At 46.1% G+C, this 22,170-nt stretch overlaps 1 protein-coding gene across 1 annotated transcript in view; it reads left to right on the forward strand.

Annotated features, from left to right (window-relative positions):
- LOC138471970 (cholesterol 7-desaturase nvd-like) overlaps positions 1-22,170 on the forward strand; it is a 451,161-nt gene that overhangs the window by 124,994 nt on the left and 303,997 nt on the right. Inside the window, exon 3 of the mRNA XM_069609866.1 lies at positions 19,050-19,228. Within this exon, the coding sequence (XP_069465967.1) occupies positions 19,050-19,228 (179 nt within the window). The remainder of the gene's footprint in view (positions 1-19,049; positions 19,229-22,170) is intronic.

Consider the following 22,170-nt stretch of genomic DNA (forward strand, 5'->3'; position numbering starts at 1 on the left):
CCCTACGTTTGGTACTTTAATTTCAGGCACCACTAGCAGAGGCAACACCACTTCAGGAACTACAGTTCCCAGGACACGCGGCTCTGCTAATATAGAAACATCAGGCGCTTCAACGATTCTCAGTTGTCTGCATTGGAGGTGAACCATGGATCCAACCCATTTTGGGCAGAAGATTAGCCCCTTTGGAGGGAAGAATGTGCCTCATAAAATGACAGGAAGGTGTTACATGACCTGCTAGATCAGCGACGCATGGCGGCGGTGCAACAGGCAGTACAGAACGGCTTGGAAGAAAAGAGATTACATGCGCAGGACCCTGCACATGCTTTACCATACTCTGAAACCCAGGCCCCGGTTAATATCCTTCAAATACACCAAGATTCCGATTGAAAACAAAAGAAAAAGAAAGATCAACTCGCTTTTATGGGAAAGTTCTACCAATAAAGCATATAACAACAAAGAGCTAAAAGTATGTTTCATGAATACCAGATCCATGAACAAACCTGCTCAATGTATTCATGACCTTATCAATGAGGATGATTTAGACATGCTGTGCCTGACCGAAATCTGGCTCCAAGACCCTAGTGGCCCGACAATTGAGAAGGCAGAACCTGAGGGCTACAGTTTTCCATAAAAACCTGGGGGTGATGTGGCGGTCATAGTCGGGGACCCTATCCACATGTTCCCGTCCATAATAAATTGCCAAGGATGTGAATGACTTCACCTTAAACATACACCAACCAACAATAGTTGCATTAATGTTTCCCCCGCGGGCCGCCACCCACTGGAACGCACTGCCACCTCACATCAGAATGATTGAATCCCACCAAGCCTTCCGCAAAGCGGTTAAAACCAAGCTCTTTGTATGAAAAGTACCTGACTGCATTCTGTCACTGTATTATGATTATCATTCTTCACTTGTAACTATGCCTGTAATTATGTATCCATAAGACCTCTCGTCTCATGCATATCTGCTGAATTAAGAATCCAACACTTACTTGTAACAGCGCCTCGATGCCCATGGGCTGCAAGTGCGCTATACAAATGTGAATAAATAAAATGAATAAATAATGTTAGTGTTTTACAGACCACCCTCACTAACTTTAATGATGAAATCACTCAGCAGCTTAATAAACTCAAAGGTACATACACCGTGACGTTGGTACTGGGAGACCAAAATAGATGGGAAATCCCAAGGATAAAAAGGCAATTGACCTGGAAAAGGCACTAAATAATAATGATTTCAGGGTACTTGACTCAGAACCCACCACAGCAAATGGAACCAACTAGATTGGGTGATTACCCACAACCTTGAAACCCGCACGGAAAAGACCATCCCCTGTATATGGACAGATCACTTTAAAGTATCCTTTTCATTATTCACTAAAAATGCCCAATTGAAAAATACCAATGAACATAAAAAGATTCAGAACAGGAATTATAAGAAAATAACTACAGCACAATTAGAGCAATGTCTTCATACTATCCTAGAGGAGAGTTCAGTGGATGATACATGTGAGGACATTGTTTTTAAATACAACTCACACTTTCAAAAACAGTAGATCGGGTGGCACCCATCAGGAACAAGCTGGTCAGAGCAAATAAAAACCACCAAAAGAGTTTTAATACTGAGCTGAAAAGGGGAGGAAGGAGGATATATGGCAGAAAATGACCTCTCAGACCAACAAGGACAAGTGGAAGGGTATTGAGAAACCATACAAAAAATTCATCGTAGAAGCAAAAAAGAATGTTTTCAATGATCCGATTTCATTGGCCACTAATTCGACCAGTAAGCTGTGCGAAATTCTGTAATCAGTGGAGAATCCGAAGTCCCTAACTCCACCAATTGTACCCTCACAGGAAGATTGCGCAAAACTACAAGAGACCTTTGCAAATAAAATAAAGAAAGCCAGAGAAACAATGCCAGCAAAGCATATCCACCATGATAAAGCTACTAGTAATCAGGAAAGCTTTGAATTTCAGCCCATTAGCACCGAGGAGATGAAGTTATTGGCATCCATGAAACCAACCTCCTGTGCAGAAAATATTCTACCCCCGAGCATAATCCTAAAAAACAAAGATCTTTGCACCCTTGTTTACCAGGATGGTGAATTCCTCTTTCGGACATGGAATAATACCAGAGGAACTGAAGCCCGTTACCATTACGCCTTGGAAAAAAACCTGGCCTGGACCCAAAGGACTCGGGCAACCTGCGTCCTATAACTTATTTTAACTTCTTACTTAAAATTATGGACAATGTGGCTACTGCAGTTCCAAACCTTCGTTGAAGCAAAGGACATCTCGCATAAACAACAATCCAGTTTCAGAACGGCGCACGGCAGAGACCACTATGCTGGGTTTGCAAACCCACATGTTGAGCATCACTGACAAAGGCAAAACGGGTCTACTTGTGCTATTAGATTTGAGCGGATCCTTCGACCTTTTAGATCACAAACCGCTCCAGTGGGTTCTGGAAAATGTGCCCAACTGCTCCCCAGATGGGTAGTTTCTTTTTTATCTAGTAGGAAGTCTAAGATTGATTGGGGGAACATTTTTCTCGAAGCTCCCATAAATTGTGGCATTCCGCAAGTCACTGCTTTTGTTCAACCTCTACCTGAAGTGTCTCTGCATAGTGCTCGATTAACATCGGAACTTATTTCACGAACTATGCAGATGATACCGTGTTGGTGGTGGAATTAAGCGGTTGTTACATCAATGACAGTACCAAGGTAGCAGCCATATATAACATCTATGAAGCCTAGATGTAGAGGAATTGGATGTGCTTAAATGGGAGTAAGACTGAGATGATGATCTTCAGCTCACTCCAAGATCAAGCTGAGCTTAGCCCAGAGTTTGTCTTTCACCATCAAAGACTCCTCCATTCCTGTGAGTGAGAAAGTGAAAACCCTTGGCTTATTCTTAGAAGCCTCTATGGGTGCTGAAGCACAGGTCACGTACTTGCACAAACTGCCAGTACTACCTCCACACCCTTAAATCCATTCAACCCTACCTAAGCGAGGAGAACTGTGCTACCATTGCTAGAGCAACAATTCGATCTCGGCTAGATTATGGAAATGCACTGCTGCTAGTTGCAAGCAAGGGCTGTTGAACCAAATGCCAGACTATTCAAAACAATGCTTTTAGAATAATAAAGATGAAAACAAGGACATAGCATATCTCCAATGACCGAACAGCTCTCCACTGGCTTACTGTCGAGGATAGGATACACTTTATAAGCATGGCATTGGTACACAGATGCTTGTTTGGGCATGTCCCAGCCTACCTCAAAGAAAGGATCACCCAATATGCTCCATCAAGATCCTTATGGTCAGAGGCTCTGAGACAGATAATTTGCCCAATCTTTAAAAGGTCAAAAGGTCTGGGCAGAGCCTTTCCAGTGAAAGCAGCCCAAATTGGAATGAACTTCCAATTGAACTAAGGCTCGAAAGGAACTACAAAATGTTTAGGCAAACACTGAAAACGCACCTTTTCAAGTGAAAGTTAATGATCTAATAAACCCACCTTTCTAGTTAAGCTGATCGCGCATCCTGTTTTATGTTTGTCCTCTGGTCTTTGTGGTGCGCCCTGATGCCTGCAGGCCTCGGCGCAATATAAATTCATCAATAAAATAAAATTGTCCTTCAGGACATGTTGGCGGAGGCAAAGAGAATTTAGGCGAAACCACATCCAGTGACTCCCACCAATAAAATAATTGCTGTCCTCGTCTGTGGTTGTGGTGGCCACCTTGTTTGCGAAGCCAGCAGATGAGTCCCAGGGCAGGACAAAGACTGATTGTTTAGGATATTTTTCCTCTGGGAAAGATAGTGAGCTAAAGACTCTGGGTAAGGCTCTTGTAACCAGGACTTGTCTGGCAGAGAGTCTCCTAGGACCCCCCCTTGTTATTTGCATATCCCAATATTTGCCTGCACCGCAGGTTTTTGAGATTTTCAGTGGGAGTCCCTTTTCCAGTTTTGAGTCCTCCCGTTTGGTCTCAGTGCAATCCAGGGTGTTGGCGAAAATGATGGATGATATGATAGTTTATTTATATAGCGCTTGTACACAATCTGTTTCAAAGTGCTTCAAGACAAGGGAGGGAACAAGGGAAAATACAATGACATTTTTCCAGGCCATGAACAGTAAGGATGTGAAATTAACTATCCTACTTGGCCTGACGACATTTCAGATAGTGCAAGTGCTAAGACCTATACAAGGAAGGGAGGGGAGAGTGGTAAGGAAATGGAAACAGACAGGCGACTACCGTACTAGGCCTGATGAAATTTCTGGTAAAGCCGGAGAAAAACTAAGGGAGAGGGGTGCAGAAAGGGAGGGGAGGAACAAAACAAGCGACTATCGTACTAGGCCTGATGACATTTCAGATAGTGCTGGAGTGGGGGAAACGAGGGGAGTGGGGAGGAGACAGACGAGGTTGCTATCATACTAGGTCTAGAGACCATTCTGATAGAGTAAGTTCAGAGAAGAAAGTAAGGGGTGCAGATAACAAAGGGAGAGGAGGAGAGAACAGAGTAAGCAGTCAGAGTGGAGAAGCAAGAGGGGAGAGCAAATATAATTGCAGAAGTCAGTGGTAACACACAATGTTGCAAGCCAGGAGACAAAATGAAGATGAACAGCATGATTCAGGACCACCATGAGTACAAGATGCAAAGGAAGTCCAGCATGAGAGTTGAGAAAGGGTGACACTGTGAAACAATGAAGTCCATAAAAGTAAAGTCCAGCATTGGCCACAAGACGGTGATGGCCAAGCCAGAATGCATCAGGACTGACTCCTGCAGAAGTAGGCTGGAGGGGGGAGGGAGGGGAAGTAGGGTAGAAGAATCGAGCAAAAAAGGCAACACCTGTATGCGAGAAGGGTGGGGGGCACAAGGGACCATGATGGAGGACCTCAGGGGGTGGGGGGATGGCCTGTGTGGACAGAGGGAGTAAACACATGTTGGTGCATGCTTACCTACTGTCTGAGAAGGGGTTTGGGCCCTGGGTCCTCCGGGTCCGAACAGATCCAAACAGGAATTGCCCTTTTCTTTGTCAGCCCTTCGCTTTGGATGCCTGGGCGAGAGACACCCTTGATCTAAGTGATAGGAGCAGGAAGGAAGAGGCATGGCTAAGAAGGTTAGGCCAGGTGACGTAGAACTACCTGCACCTGCAGAGGAAGAGGCTGGAGGGTTCCTTAAGTAGGGGAAAAAATGCGGCAACCAGGAAGGCACCAGGTGGGCGGGGCTTGCTACCTGGGGGAAAATGTTCCTACAATCTGCAGGTTTTCGACCTATGGGCGGGGTGGACAGCTCCCAACACATCAACTATCTTGAGCTGAACGACATCTTTTTAGCCTTTAAGGCATTTCTCCCCAACATCCAAGGCACAACCGTCTCAATAAGCACAGACCATGCTGTTTCGATTTTCTTAGTCATCAAATGGGCACTCTGTCTCCTCCTTATCGTTATTCTGGACCTGTAGTTATGGGTGTTGGCTGTCTGGCATGACATATGGCTACACGCATTCCCTTTTCTGGGTGCGTCGAACACTGAAGCAGACCAACTGAGTCGCCTTGCAGAAGCCAACCACGAGTGGCAACTCCATCCCTTGGTGGTAAAGGAGCTTTTCCGCAGAGGGGTGTGAGGGGTGGGGGGGGGTTTACCCAGGTGGACCTCTGCGCCATGAACCTGAACAGTCACTGCCTGGAGTTTGCATCCAGGGCAATCCAGGGAGAGGGTTCCCTTGGGGACGCTCTGGACATCCCTTGGGAGGAGATGGCGGCTTATGCTTTTCCACCAGTACCACTGATTCATAGAGCCCTGCGGAAATTTCAAAGAATAGATTGTTCCTTCATATTAGTGACTCCTTGGTGGCCAGCCAGGTTCTGGTTCTCGGGTCTAGTGAACCTTTCCATTCAGACAGTTAACATTTCCTCCTCGCCAGGACTTGTTGATAGTAGAAGGGAGGATTCTTAATCCCTCCCACAATCTCTGAATTTGACACCATGGTTCTCGAGGTGAGGTCCGTAGGCCATCTAGGCTTGGCTGAAGAAAACATGCAGAGCCATCCTACAAGCTGTATGGAAGGATTCCACCAGGGCCCAGCATAAAAGCAAATGGCTTAGGTTTTAAAATCGAAATGTTTTCATTATTTTTAATTCACTGAGGTTTTCGTTATTTAGGTCCCGCCCTCCCATCCCCCTAAAAATGCTCTAATTTTTACCTGACCTAGGCTGATCGAAAAGGACTTACTGCCTGGGCTTGCGGAGCCGGTAGCGAAGCATGAGCGAGGGCTCGTGACACAAAAAATTGACAAAGGTTTTGCATGGTGCTACAAAAAGCTCTGGTCCTGTCCCGATGGACGAAATTTCCACAAGTATGGAGGAAAGGGGCACTATGGATTAGGAGTACAGTATTCTACAATGATTAACTTTCCTTGTATCTTTATAGCGTTTCTTTCTATGGGATGGCAGAGTACCTACAAAATGTGTTCAAAACGCAATGGATTTGGAATTTAATGCAAATCTAGTATATACCAAATCCATAAGCGTAATGCGAATATTGCATTATAATTGCCTGTTTTGAACTAGCGAACGTTGCTTGCATAAAAATCCATTTCAAGTTTACGTGGATTTAAAATTGTGGCACACGTCATTGATTCATTTGGGATATGAATATGGATTATTGTAAATGACTAGCGTAGAAAGAATGTCTTTAGTAAATGTGTCTGCAAATTACTTTTCTTGTGTGCTTTGAATTTGGTCTGGGCTCTGAATTTCTTGTTTCTCCATTTTGGCTAAATAGTTTGTTCTCAAAAGCAGGGAGAAACGGAAGTGCAAGAATCGATATTAAGTAATGAGCTTTGTGATTTTGGAGTGCATAATACTAGCACCTGTTCCTTTGCAACAAGCGCCCTGCCATAAACACTTGCATCACACGAATAACAAGAGTCATCCAAAGTATTGCCAGAACGAAGTGTGGCTGACTCTGGACGATAGTATGGAGAGTGGCGACCAGATGATGTGGAACTCCTAAAAGGTCATTTTAGTGACCGTGTCTTTTGGAGTACAATTGTTGGCGATGTCCTAATTGAGAACAAGCTATCGCCTGGCTTCAAATGTTAGCTGGGCCCATGTTTCGAGCACCCATGAAAGTAACCTCACCCATGAGCAAAGCTGGTTTGGGAAGCATTGCAGTTTGTGTGTGACTTGCTATGTAAGACAGTCTACGACATTCAGAGCACCTGTTCTCAAAAAGGCTCCATCAATAAGAGCTGCTCACCGTCTGACGTTTTTATATTAGGAAAATATATTTGTGAATGTTTTTATAAAGAAATTGTCATGAGATTTAAGGCATCACAAATGTTATGTTTGGCAATAATGTGAACTGAAGAATGACTGAGTAGGGTATTTAATGAATATCTAACTGTGGAATAAATGAAATGTTCATCAAATAGTAATGTATCCACAATGTATTTGTAAAATTATGTAATTTTATTGATTCATTTGTGATGGAGAATTAATATAAAATGAACCTGGTGATAAAGTGATGTTAATAGTATTTTTGTTGGATGTATGAATGTAGCAATTGTGCCCTAGTCTGGTGGGGGCGTACATGGCTGGTAATGGCACGCAAGCCTTAGTGAGGCCTGCGGGCTGTTACCGGCCATGTACGCACCCCCAATTCGGCAGTGATGGCTATTTGCATCCTATGGTGCAAATATGTTTTTAAAAATTGTATTCTGGAGATGTGCTCCTCACCCATTGCGCAAGCCCATCTTCCGAATAATAAATATGGCCACCGCCATTGGTGAAGGCCTTAGTCACTTTTCCATTTTTATGGCAGCCGACTGTGGGTGGGAGGAGCACCAGGACCGGAGCACAAAGCTTTGGTCCAGCAGGTGCACTGTTGTGCGCCAGCATAGATGGCCACTTGAGGTGAATGCTCCACAATATCATGCTTCTGACATCCTGGGGAGTGCTCGAGCCGGGGCATAGAACAATAGGGAAATGAATGTTGCCCGATCAGGAACCTGCTGAGAAAATTTTGAGGGCAAACCGAACCTTCAGGCACCCGTGGGCCTGATCGAGCTGGGCAGCAGAAAGCCCTGACGGTGCCTTGCGCGCCAAAACCAACTATACTCGGAAGTGGACTGCTGGCCAAGACCGGCGCGAGAAGCCATAGTGTGCTGGAGCCCAGATGCACAGCGATTACCCTGCAAACACCTGCCTAGCAGCAACACAGGGATCCATGGCGGTGGGGTTGGAGCGGTCACCGGTGCTCTGGCAGTGAAAACGCCATACCGGAGCCGGCTGAAGCATGGAGCCCTGTCGCACCGGGAGAGGACGCTGCCAGAAGCTGGAGGAGGAGGGGTGTCAGCCAGTCGGCAGGGAATCTTGGCTTGGGGGACCGGCTGCTGAGATGAGTTGTAGCGGGAAGCAGAAAGTTCTGAGTGCGTACTGTATGGCAAGAACTGCCCAATCCTCGTGGCTCACCCTGTCCCCTCTTCTGAAGACTGAGTGTGCTACAGCGGGTGTCCGACAACGTGGGAGGCCTGAGTCTGTCCCAGTGATCCTGCCTGGCCAATATCCTGAGAAGCAGAGGAGGTAGAAGACACTGCGGCCGCGACTCTGCAAGGGAAGGTACGTGGCGTGCTGCTGCGGCCCTTCACTGCACTGATCCAAGGACACCTACACACCCGTGGGGGGAGGGCCACAACTTCCTCGCGCACCAACTACCCCGCTGGGGTCTCGTAGCTGTCTGCCATGTGGGACACCAGGCTCCACCGGGTGCTCCATAATACCCAACTACCCCCCAAAAATAAAAAACATGAGCACATTCGATGGAATGTGCACAAAAGCCTGGGGATGAACAAGCAGGCGATGAAATGATAGGGAAAGATTTTTTTGAACCAGCCAAAGCCATGTCCTATATCGAACAATATATCCCTGAAACCTCGAATAATGGATGACGAACTAAGGCCTGAGTGCCGGCCCAATAACTCTAACACCAGTTAAAGCCCTGTACGGCAACATATGAAGGATGCACCCACTCCGCTACAACTCAAGTTACATTGCACAAGAACGGCAAGTTCTAAGGGTTCCCAACAGTGGCTGCAAACAGCCACCCACTGATTCAGACTGTTAAATTGGGGTGATACACCATCCAGTTGGAGAGATGGTGAGGTAGGTAGGTAGGGAGGGAGGGAAGGAACTAGGGAGGGAGGGGGGCAGGGGAATTGGGCTAAAAGAGAAAAAGCTGACAACCGGAATCGAGATCAACACGCAAAGCCTTAAAGTAGGCACTTCAACAATCCACATTATACGCACGCATAGCATCTACATGACCAATGACTAATTTGAACCTCCTATCATTGAATCTTAGAGGGCTGGTAAATCCCATCAAGGCCAGGAAAATACTTGCCTATGCCAGAGGACACAGGATGGACTTCTATACTTTCAGGAGACACACGCAACAGCTAGGGTAGTGGAATCCTTAGAATCGGCACAGAATATTCCTTGCACTTGAGAGGTGTTCTAACAATCATTCATCGCAGAATCGGCTTCTATCTCACAAAATCGACAGACACTGTGGGTAGATTTGTGATTTATATGGGGCACAATTCAGAACCAATAGATAATCCTAGTGAATACATATGGCTCAAACATTGACGCCCCAGAGTTCTACCTGCATAACACTAATATCACCCCATGGTGATGCCAGGATTATATGGGGATTTCAATACAATCCTTGACCTCCGCATAGACAGATCTAGAACTCCTAGACTCGAATCTAAAGCAGTCGGGACCATACTGCAGGGAGTGTTGGAGATGCCACTGGCGAATGTGTGTAGAGTAATACACCTGGAATCTAAGGAATTCTCATTTAATTCTACCGTACACTCCTCCAGCTCACGGATAGACTTTTGGGAAGTGAGCAGTTGCTCCATGCTTCCAATCACAATTTTGGATCATTCACCAGTGCTGGTGGAACTAAACACTGGTGACGGAGAAACAATACAACGCACATGGTGAATGCCACCGTCCCTCCTACGAGACGATCATAGAGTGCATTTTTCGACTTCATCATAGGTACGGTGGCATTGCACGCCACGATCTGGGAGGCATTTAAAGTGTAGGCAAGAGGGCATCCCTTATCCAAAACACTGGGTGCATTAAGGACCATCGGTAACGACCTCACTCAGACGGAAACCACCCTCTGGCATTGGAAAATGCACATGCACATGCTCCAGGCAACGAGACCCATAAGCCAATGCAAGTACAATTTTGGAGATTCAGCGCCCTGGCGGAGCGCGAAATAAAATACACTACACAGCCAATCAGAGCCAGGTGATACTAGAATGCCTGCAAACTTGATAGTCAGAACAGGGATTCAAACCAATCGCGTCCATCAGTGGGCCGGACAGTGCCGTTCACACCAAGCCGGATAAGATCAACATTTTATTAGACTTCTATTCCGAGCTATACAAAAACACGGGCCAAGTAACGGTACAAGCCCTGGATCAATACATGTCCGCTATTCCACCACCTAATCTAGAACCGAAGGATAGTGACTCACTTGATATCCCCGTCACCATCAAGGAGCTCGACCAGGTAATTAAAGATCTGTTGGCGGGCAAGGCCCCAGCCCCAAACGGCCTCCCAGCGAACCTTTACAAATGTTACTCAGACGAATTTTCCCCCACACTACTACAGATATGGTAAGAGTCCCTGTCTTCCGGAACACTCCGGGAATCCATGAGGGAAGCTACCGTAACCATTCTACTCAAACCAAAGACCCCAAATCGTATCACCCCCCCCCCCCTCTCGCTAATCAATACAGACACAAAAATATATACCAAGGTCATAGCCAATAGGCTTCTCCCCTATATGAACAAATCTGCAGAGACTCTTCGTGATAATAGCTCAGCTAGACCCAAGAACTGATGCAGTGGCAGTCACGCTTGACGGTGAAAAAGCGTTTGACCCGGTATCTTGGGTCTATAAAGCTTTATCCGATTACTATATAAAGATCCTAAAGCTAGAATCAAGACTAATCATACCCTATCCCTATCCCCAGCCATCACCCTACAGAGAGGCACACGTCTGGTATGTCCACTATATCCCCTAATTTTTGCCCTCACGATGGAGATGGCAGCACACCTACTTCACAAGCACTTGAGCCGGGGCATTCAGATCAGAGGACCCGCTCAGCTCATCTCACTTTACGCAGATGACACCTTTTTATTATATCTGTCGAACCCAAAAACCAACCTAGCACCGATCATGCCCGACATTACTGAGTTTGCTAGGTTCTCTGGCTCTAAAATCAATCAAACTAAATCTGAGATAATCCCACTGACACAGAGCGCCATGAGACAGATGGCCATGGCACAATTCCGCTGGTCACCAAACGCAGCTTCCTATCTTGTTATAATTATACCTACGGATAGAGATGCGCTTTATACCATATATGACCCCCTCATTTCACAACTAGAGACCAAACTGACATGGAACAAACTCCCCATTTCTTTGTATGGCCGCATTGCCCTCCTCAAGATGATGGTGGTCCCCAAGCTACTCTACCTCTTTAGTAATATCCCTATATGGCCTGGCAAAATGTTCTTTGAGAAACTGCAACGAATGGTGGCTAATTTTGTATGGGGTGGGGGGCACGGTCAGACAGAGCTGGCCCAAATTATGTGAGAAAGTTGATACAGGGGGACTGGCTGAATCAGACTTCACCCTATATTACTACGCGGCGCAAGCCCACTATGCCAAATATTGGTCACAGGTCACTGAAGCGTATGCCCACATACAAGTAGAGACAAGCAGTCGCCCTCTTTGACATACAATCTATTTGCCTCGAAACATGGAAACTTGGGAGGGATCGATCCGACATCCTGCGCCACTTGGGCATGGGAGGCGCTATATCGCAGAGTGGGCTGCACACACCCGTACTGGGCCTAATTCCCAATCTGGCACTATCTGGGCATCACCTCCACATTGGACACCGTGATGCAATGGAAATGGGACCCCAGTAAATCCCTGAAACTAGGCGACCTATTCCCGGACGGGGAATTCCTAGATTTGGATACAGCACGAAGATTTGGGCAGTGGCTCACAGTAACCCTACAATACCATAGCCTAAAGGCGGCACTGAGACACAAAAGGCTGTTGTTTCCCATGGAGCCACCACCCCATCCATCCATTCATACTAGACATAATGGATCAAGATGGGTTCAAAGGCACCATTTCGAAGATATATAGCACAGTCCAATCCTACACCCCCTCGCAGAATACAATGAAATCTAAACGGGAAAGGGTTTTGGAAACCGTAATTGACAACGCACAATGGGCCAGATACTGCCGATGCACCAAATCGGTGTCGCTAAATTCCAACTTAAGGCTTGTCCAATACAAAATACTAAACCACTTGCACATTACCCCTCAGAAGATCGCCAAGTTTGACAGGTCCACACAACCCCTGTGCCCCAAATGCCTACTCCCCAAGGCCAACTCCTTCCATATGTACTGGGAGTGCCCACCCACTAGACAATTTTGGGAGGAAGTTTCCACTCGCCTCGGCGCCATCCTCGAGGTCCATATACCTGCTACGCCCCTGAAATACCTTGTGGGAGATATTGGTAAGGCCTCTGTCAGGATACAAAGGCTTTTCTATGTGACAACTGCGGCAGCCAAACGTAATATCCTAAGGCACTGGAAGGCGAAAGATGCCCCCACAATTCATACATGGTTTAGAGACCCGATTGACACATACAAGTGCGAGGACACCGCTACGCAAGAGGAATCACACCGGCGAGCAGTCCTAAAGATATCCGGGCTCCCCTCAGACGTTACCTGAACCCTAACACCCAAGACCCGGACCAGCGATCCCCCATGCCCACCCTGTAACCCTCATCAGACTTTTGAGAGGATTGCCTACTGTACTAGTTTATGTGATGTTCTGTAACATTTAACTACTGCAATAAATGCATTGTACATGTCAGCGGAAAAAATAAAGTTAAAAAAATGTTTTAAAAAATGTTTCGGTCCAGCAGTAAAGTGATGAGGGGTTGACAAAGGGAGTAGGATCTCTTTGGGGTTGGGGGACGTGGGAAGGCAACTGTAACGCTCACCTAGCTCCCACGGAGGCTCTGGTCTGGGTTGCTGTGGCCTCTTCAAGCATGATGCGCAGAATTGGGACCACCGATTGAACAGGACCCCCAAATCTTGCTTGTCTGGCCCGTAGGAATATCCTTCTGCAGATGAGAAAGGGGATTAACTGTCTGCTGAATAGTGTGCTTGCTCCTCCCTTTCCCCCTTCGTTCTTCTCTGACTTCCTCCAAAACCCCCGGTTTAAGCTCACCTTATGGTTTGGAAGGATGAACTCTCCATCCTGCTTCTGGTGCAGGGGCGCGCGTTCGTCCAGTTACTTCACTCGTTTTCAGAATGGCGCTGGCAAATCCACTTGACTTTTCTGAGCAATACGCCGTAAGTATGAAGATGCAAAAGTTCAAGTGTGAGCCTCCTTATATGTTTTTTCCTAACCTGTGATCTGTCCTTTATTTCAGGTGCAGAACGGAGGCGATGCGTTGAGGGGTTAAATTGCCGGTGGTAAAATCAGGTGAGTTAGTGCTGAGGGCGACCCCTCTAAATGTCCCAGTAATGTCTTTTGTCCTTTCCCCATAGGGGTCGGGGTGCGGTACCTGCCAAAGATGCGGCGCCGACCCGAGATGTGGAATGGTTCACCAAGAAAAGCCGGTAAGTAATCTGGCTGAAAATTCGGCTTTCCTCTTGTGTTCCCTTGCTCACCTTTTGTCTCTTCTTCTCTCCCATAGGTGCAGGGATGTGGCGACCGGTGCTGAGAGCCGCGATGGAGCCGGGCGGCGTCTCGGGAACAGGTGAGCGAAGCGCGGCGCTGCAGCGAGCAACGCAATGCTTTTAAATGGAAGTCTTCCTTCAGGAATGCTGGCGTGAAGATTCCGGATGCAGGTAAGAAGGTTGAATAAGTTCTTGGTTTTCACCTTTCTCTTCTCTTCTTTCCTTACAGGTGTTCCAGGTTCGAGGCGGGCGTGGCTGGAGTCCAGCTGCAGGAGCTGACACGGTGAGCGTTCAGCTCCTGGGATGCAGAACAACGCGAAGCATGTGTGGCTGTCCGGGCGTGGCTTAAATAGCCTTGGAAGACGTTCCAGGTGAGTATTCTTCCACAGCCCCACCCAAGTAACAAAATAGTTCCTTCAGAAAAATAGTCCCTCCTAAGCCTCATTTGGCTTGGTTCTTTATGCAGCATGGTCTGCATCCGGTGAGTATGCAGCATGGTCTGCTTCAGGTAAGTGCACCAAACACTTCCCCTTATGAGCCTGGCGCCAACGGCGCCAGGACAGAGTCCAAAGAGCCCCTATAAAGGGCCGCTGGGCTTTTACCCGGGGGCATGATGCCTGCTCCCGGGGGTGCTTGGCCTGGCCTGATGCTCCGGGGGTAGGCATCATGACAGCAACAAAGGATTTGGGGTGCAGGGGTGCACAGCTACTTCAGATTTACAAAGCCATGTATATTTGAACTTCCAGATATATCTCTCTAAGTGTAATGAGATTCTAATCGTTATTTGAGGTGCAAGCGGGCAAACATCACAAGGCCACTTGGGACATGGAAATTGTCAAAAAAACAGCACTGTGTATTTCTACCCAGTAAGCCCAAATGCACTCCTAATGGAACAGAAAGTCCCAATCAACATTCATTAATACTTTGGTAGACTTTAACCTGTGGAGGCTTAGATGTATATTTGTGTATTCATAGATACTCTTATTAGATACAAACAGTTAACATTTATGCTATGTCGCAAACCTTTCATTCAATAAATAAATTATAATCTTCATTCAATAGACCCAGTCTCAAACTTAATTCTCAGCGAATCTTTTAATTCTCTAGTTTTACACAAATACAAGTGATACATTTCAACATTGTCTTTCATGGCAATATCAAAAAACATTGACACTTCAAACAAATAGTGAGCATAGAAATAAAAAGAATCTTTTGATTGTTAGTAAAAAGTGTGTTAGACGCAATTGTCTCTTGGAGTGGTTGGCTCCCTCCAGGGAAACCCTTTTTAGATTTAAACAATCAACACGTTTCGGATCAAAGATCCATCTTCAGGGTGGGGGCTTCTCTGTTCCTATTTATGGTATGCTACAAGAAGTGGTAGATTCCTAATTCTGGTCCTGTGGGCAATTCAAAGGGACATTAATTTAGTTAACTAACAAGAATAAAGACAAAGTGAGGCTAAACGTAAGATACAGGGAGGCTAAAGTTACTGACCTCTCATCGAGGGCTGAAGAGATCCAGAATTTGACCTATCGTGAAAACAATCAAAAATAGGGAGCCAAGGTAAGTAACCTAAGAAGAGTCAGATTTAACCTTAGTCAGAAGAAATGTAATTAAAGCAGCACCGCTGCACTCACCCAGTCTTCAGATGGCAATCGTAGGAGACTGGGAGGCGGTCAGGCATAGTACGGCGAGAACCCTACAATTGAATAAGTGATATTTTCTGTGAATTGAAGTTCTGTTCAAAGGTACCTATATGGACTCAGGCGGTGGACAATAGTCCAATGTATGCCCGATCCTTAGAGTGGGATAGAGGAGACAGTATCTCAATATACTTCCCTTCATGCCTCCCCAGCGTACGGCATGCATAGAGGTGCAGCCTACCTATATTGTAATCTCATTCGGGTCAATGCCTTCACTCACCGTGTCACGAAGCTTCTCCAACCGCGCCGACTGCTGTACTGAAAGCAGCACGGCCGCAGGGAGCGTTCAAGGTTGTCTCGGCAACTCCACGCATGCGCACGGGGAGGCCGGACGGTGACCATCTTGGTGTGGGACCGCTGGCCCAAACATCCGTTGTCATGGAGATAGAGATTTCGTGCAATTATCTAATTGGTTCAGTTCGCGTGTCGACTCTAACCTCTACACTGAATAAGACGATCCTCATGAAAGATTCAGGTAAACCTGGACAGCTATATGTTTGTGTACAAGAAGGAAGACTATGCGCATGGGGGCACAACCGCGGTATGAGAAAGCCGCGGGGTGCCCCCATGACGCACCAGTCATTGTGCGCCCTCTAGGTAGGGTTTCCCGAAGGCTGCGCCAAGGCCATTTGTCAGCGGTATCAAGTATGTATGTGTGTGCGATCCAATGAGTTAACCCGTGGCATGTATACTCGCACAACAATCTCTTGGGTACAGTGTTGCAGATAGTAGTGTCTACCATATGTTGTGTAACTTCGTCAGCATACAAATATATGCTACCAATGAGGCTTTCGTGACCCATAATTAAATGCTGCATTAATAAAACCTAGCACCTAGCAGTTTTGACAACCTGATTATTTAGATCAAAGATTACATTGCTTGGAAGTACTTCAACACTGACCCAACAGCTTGTCAACATGTCTCATATCAGATTGCAAATTCGTTCTGAGCTCCGCAGAGAGCATAAATTTAACACTGGTGCTGCATCCATGTGGCCTAGTGGGAAGGCAACCAGTAGAGGCACCCTGTTGGTTCTCCACAATCAAGATGACTCCACTCGGGGAAGGGCCTTGTTGTGGCTGGAAAGAGCGGGCGGTACACAGTGTATTCTCGCCCGCTCTTCCAGCCACCTGATAGTCTGAGTGCCCTTTTCCAGCTGCTATTTTCTGTATTGTATATTTATTTACTATGCACTGTCACTTTGAGTTGCATAATCTATTGAATTGGGTAATATTTTGTTAAATAGTAGTGATTTAATCCTTCGAAATAATTACCAGCATTAATTATAAACCATTTTACTTGGACAGTTATTGGTCTTGATGCGTTCTGCCTTTGAAGCTGCTCCCACAGCACTTGGGTGCAACTGCACAGAGGAAAGCTATCCCACACCCGGTGTGGATTCTGATGCCACTCCCAGGCGGAGACACTGGCTTCCTTTGTGGGCAGGGCTGGGAAGCGGCAATTCGAGTAAGGCTGCAGGACAATGTGGAAATATTTTAAACCAAATGATTGACATGAGGATCCTTGCACCAGAGACCGATTGGGGATGTCCAAAGCCAAAAGATTCGGAAGAGCACTTCGGACATTTTGGATCGTAGTGTACATAACCTCCTTTTTGGTATGCCACAACAGTGAAGGGGAAAACCTGTAACAGCGACACAGATTGGCCTCTGGAAAGTCTTAAAGTGACCTATTCCCTGTGGCTGTAACTGTATATCTGGGTGAAGCTCTTTCCTCAACTGCTTGAGAGGGCCAAGAAGCGAGGTGTCGTTCTTCACTAACTTTCTCCATGTCTGGGCACACCCACCTGTGCGTTATCTGCCCTTGTAGGTGATCAATTTTCCTCCATCCTTTGCGTTTCTTCTTTCTCTGGTAATCTCTTATCTTCTCAGTCACTGCCAGCTGCCCTCACCCATATTCATGTTCTCATTCATCTGCATATCCTCACACTCTTATCCATCTCCGCATGTTAATTCAGAAAGTCATTCATCATCACACTTATGCATTCTGACACTGTCTTTACCTTTTTAAATTATTTTAGTAATCCCTCTAATACCATCTACTAACTCCATCTATGTTCATGTTTATTCGCACATCACTCGCTCTCAAGTCTCCCATTTTGTATTCATTCATCACCTCGCTACTTTGTCTTTCTGCTCTGCGAATCCGCCTTCTACCCAAGTGTCAGTGTGCATTAACTCGTACAATATTTTCACCATATAGAAGCTGTCTCTGCTCGCTTGCGAAGGTAAGAGAAGAGCCATCATGTCTGGATGCGGCAAAGGAGGGAGAGGGCTCTGCAAAGGCGGCGCCAAGAGGCACAGGAAAGCGCTCCGACAACATCCAGGGAATTACCAAGCCCTCTATCCACTGCCTGGCTCGCTGTGATGCAGTCGAGCACATCTCCGTCTTCATCTACGGGGATACTTGTTGGGTGCTCCAGGTCTTCCTGGAGAACGTGTTCCGGGATACCGTCACCTACACCGAGCAGACCAAGGGGAAGGCAGTCACCGCAGTGGAGTTGGTCTATTCCCTGAAGCGTTGGTGTTGTACTCTTTACGGATTCGGGGGTTAAGGACACCGCAGCAGCACCAGCACAAACCTCCTTTTGTGAGCCAGAAAAAAAAGCTGGCATTATTTGCTTGGTTAAGGCTGGTCCTTTATTTCCAAGCACTGTATGATCACGAAGGAGCATAGAAAAACCGAAATTAAAAATGTTCTTGGATGTTACTGCTGCAATCATTGCTGGTCTATGCAGGGTCTGTTTTATTCAAGTTCTAGCCTGTTAATATAGACTGTGTAGAATCCATCTTAAGCGACAAACCGAAGGATGGGGTTGGTGGGGGAGGGAATGGGGTGAGCGAGGGTGGAATGAGGGGGGTTTCAGTAGGCGGACAGAGCCGTCGGCTAAAGTCTGACTATCTTTTTATGGGTTGTGCATTTGATAGCCTTGATCCTGGATAATATTAGTTAACTGATGGCATTTGATGTGCAGGGTTACACGAATATCCCATCTGTTTTAACACTGATAGCTAGCCATGGATGTGTATGTGCAACTGCCCATGAAATAGTACAAGGCCATCCTCCCCGGGGCTGGGGTCTCTTTGAAATACAATCCCAGCCATCCATTCAGTCTAGCACATGCTTGTTGCTGATAAGACGCATGAGATAAAGAAACTGAAGCCAGTTTATTTTTTTGTATTGTTGACTTGGTTCCAGTCTCAGTGAGTAACCTAAACCGGAAGTCTTTGTTTTTAGGTTTGATCATTTTGAAAGGCATGTTTAACTTGTTTCTTTAATAGGTTTCTTTCCAGAAGCTTGATGAACTGGGGGGGGTGGTGGGGGGGTGTGGGTGGGTGTGTGTGTGTGTGTGTGTGTATGCCTTGATCTATATTTGTAAAACAACTTTCAGAGGCTGGTACATTTCCTGGTAGCGCAAGAAGATTTAAGCATGTGTATAGCAGTACATGATGTTGCACACTCTTCAAGCCTGCTATTGTTACTTATAATCCCCTTCCTTCATGATTATTTTCTTACAGTGCCCGAGTTTGCCAAGATTAAAACATGGCCAACATGTGAAATAAATGGAATGATACATGTTTGGTACCATTGTGATGGTATTGATCCTACTTGGAGCATCCCAGAACAGGAAGAAATCACCTCCAAAGAATGGGTATATTGTGGCCGCACTGAACATTATGTCAACTCTCATATTGAGGTAACCAGTTTCCTTTAAGCAAGACCTGTTCTACACCTCCAAAACCACATATTTCAGTTAACTGAACATGGCTATGGAATATTTTCTTATTATGAAGTCTGTATATGGTCTGGTAATTTTTTTTTGCATTGTTTAGATTTTTCCATGTTTCCTGGGTGATGGTCTATGCAACTGCTTTCCTGGGGCTGAGTCGGGGGGGGGGGGGGGGGGGTTCTAAACTGCAACTGATCAGCGAATACTCACTCTGCATAGGAATTGATGTACATTCACTTTAGAATGGTTAACTGATGCAAGGATGTGTTGCTCCCCAAATACCTTGACCCTAACAAACATCCATAACCAGCTTAAGGGTCTCTTTACCTGACTTCATAATGAGGACTTTGACACCAGCATTATTGGTGTAAATTCTGCTTCATTCTCAAATGTTTACAGTGCTGTCCTTGATCCTTCGATGTCATTAATGTGGGAGTTGAAAACATCAGGTTAAAATATTGGTCCTCCACGACCACACGTTAGCTGGATCATTGACAAATAGGGATAAAACATATCAAGAGTTTTCATGCTTTTCATTTCTTGGATTCTCTGCCTGTAATACCTAGCTTCGCTGTTATAGTACAGCTTTAATTTCTTTTTTTAAAAAAAACCTTTTTAAAAATGAAGACCAGTGCCATTAAAAGGTGAATGCTATTAGTTTCTCTAGGCTTCATGACAAGGAGGCCAGTTGAAGACTTGCAGTGCTCCACCGACGCCTAGCAGGAATGGCGTCGATGGAGCACTGTCTTCAACCGGCCTCTTTCTCCTGGAAATGCATGTACAACAGTCTGTTACTAAATGCATATATCACAAAACCGTCGCTCCAGTACCAGTCATACATTCCTGTCCTCGTTTAAAGCCACAATTATAAATCCCATAAATGTCTGGTCAGTATACATGTGGCGGTTAGACTTCTAACTGCCCCCCCTGCCTGTCACCCCATTACGCTTGAATGCTCTAATACCTCCATTTGTACCCCCTCCCAGCCGGGCCATTCAATCCCTAATCTACTGCCTCTACCAGTAAAAGCCAATCCCCCAAACACATCTTTCAAGGTGGGTTCAAATAGGAGGGTTCATTTAACAGATTGCACTTAATGCCACACATTAGAATTGCCTATGTCTTAATCTGCTCAGAGCATTATCTCGGAAGTCAATCCCCTCTCGGATCCACTTTTTGATATCCATCAGCCACATCGCATATTTCAGCCCCCCAGTCGCTTTCCATGCTAATGCTATGCGCATCTTAGCTAACAGCAGTCCCAGGGCACATAGCTCGCTTGCTGCAGCCTCCTTTTTCCTGATGGGCAACAATACCAATAAACAGCGCTTCATCGTCCGGCGTATAGTCTTTCCTGGTCTACGAAGCCTTTCTACCACTGCTTCCCAATATGGCACCACCGTATCACTCCCAACACATATGTAAATATGTATCCCTGCGTATCCAACATGAGGGTTCCTTTTCCGCTGCCATTTTGGCTATCATAACTGGTGATATATGCTCTCATACGTTATGTATTGTAACGTGCGAAATATTACATTCCTAGAAATCTGTTTAGTATGTCGGAGTGCCCTCATTCCTTCCGCGTCAGACATTTGGTACCCCAAATCCACTTCCCAAGCCTGTCTATCCTTTTGCAGCCTCTCCTCCTGTTCTCCTCGGGATTGCCTTATAGAGCTCTGATATCCCACCCACCCCCAATCTACGAAGTCAATCAATGTCAATGGCATAGTCTGTTGCCCACCTGGTTTCAACTGGAACCCCCAGGCAGAGTTTCCTCAGCTATGCCATCAACCTAGCATAATCCAAGCACGTCCGTGGTGTCATTGGGTTCAATTGTTTAGATTCGTGGTACATTGCGGCCCTATCTCCGAGATATAAATCTTCAAATTCCCCCACCACAATGCCATCACCTCCCTCCCATCTGGGTCCGCCCATTAGCATTATGCCACATTCAACTACTGCTTAACATCTCGGTTAAATGCATAATTTTATTGTCTGGTGCCCCCATCACTCGCCTCCAGACATATCCCGATGCTTACCAGCAAACTTTTTAATTCCCTCTCGGTTACCCCACCCAGCTCAAATAACTTTGCTGGACGGCACAGTCACTGTAATCCCTTCCTCTCTAGGAGTTTGGAACCAATAGACTACTTTATTTTTAAATCTGTTTATCGATTATAGAGCAAAGAATGGTAATGCAGGTGTTCAAGCAAGATTGCAATAACGTAAATCATCAATTACAGCATTGTCCACCTCTATGGCGGAATATAGAGCAGAACATGTTGCACACAAACCAAACTACCAACAAACATTCCATACATGAACCAGGCTCCTACATCGGGTAAAAATGATGCAGCTCTTTTAGGTCAAGGATGGTGCTGCACTGCGAGTGACAAAGGACAGCTTGCTGGGGAGGCGAACTATTAGTGTAAACAGTGTCCCAGAGACCATTGGGGATCCACGTTCTTGCACAATTCCAAAAGGTGGCTAAGGCAAACCATTCATGGTGGTTTATCATATGGGTAAACAGGGTGAAAGCCAGTGCCTTCCAGGCCACAATGTTTTCAGCAAGCACATCATGAGTCAGTAGTGACATAGCCGAGGCTCTTGTTTCTGCCTCACACCAAGTCTCGAAGTCCAGGAGCCATAGTTTATATTGGGGTCCCTTTAGAAACTTCTAGGACATGGCAATTCGTTTTTTTGAAATTATGCATGCTAGGGTCATGAATCTGACATTTTTGTATTTACATTGCCTAGAGTATGCACCAAGTAAGCACTGCAGTGGGCTCCAGGAGTATCTAATACCAGCTGCCTTGCAGGCCTGTTCACTTTGGGACCAGGAAGCCTGTACTTTAATGCAATTCCAAAATATATGAATCAGATCTGCGGCGTCTTGATATCACCAG

This window comes from Ambystoma mexicanum, chromosome 8 (assembly GCF_040938575.1).
Source record: "Ambystoma mexicanum isolate Mex_15411 chromosome 8, UKY_AmexF1_1, whole genome shotgun sequence".
NCBI lineage: Eukaryota > Metazoa > Chordata > Amphibia > Caudata > Ambystomatidae > Ambystoma > Ambystoma mexicanum.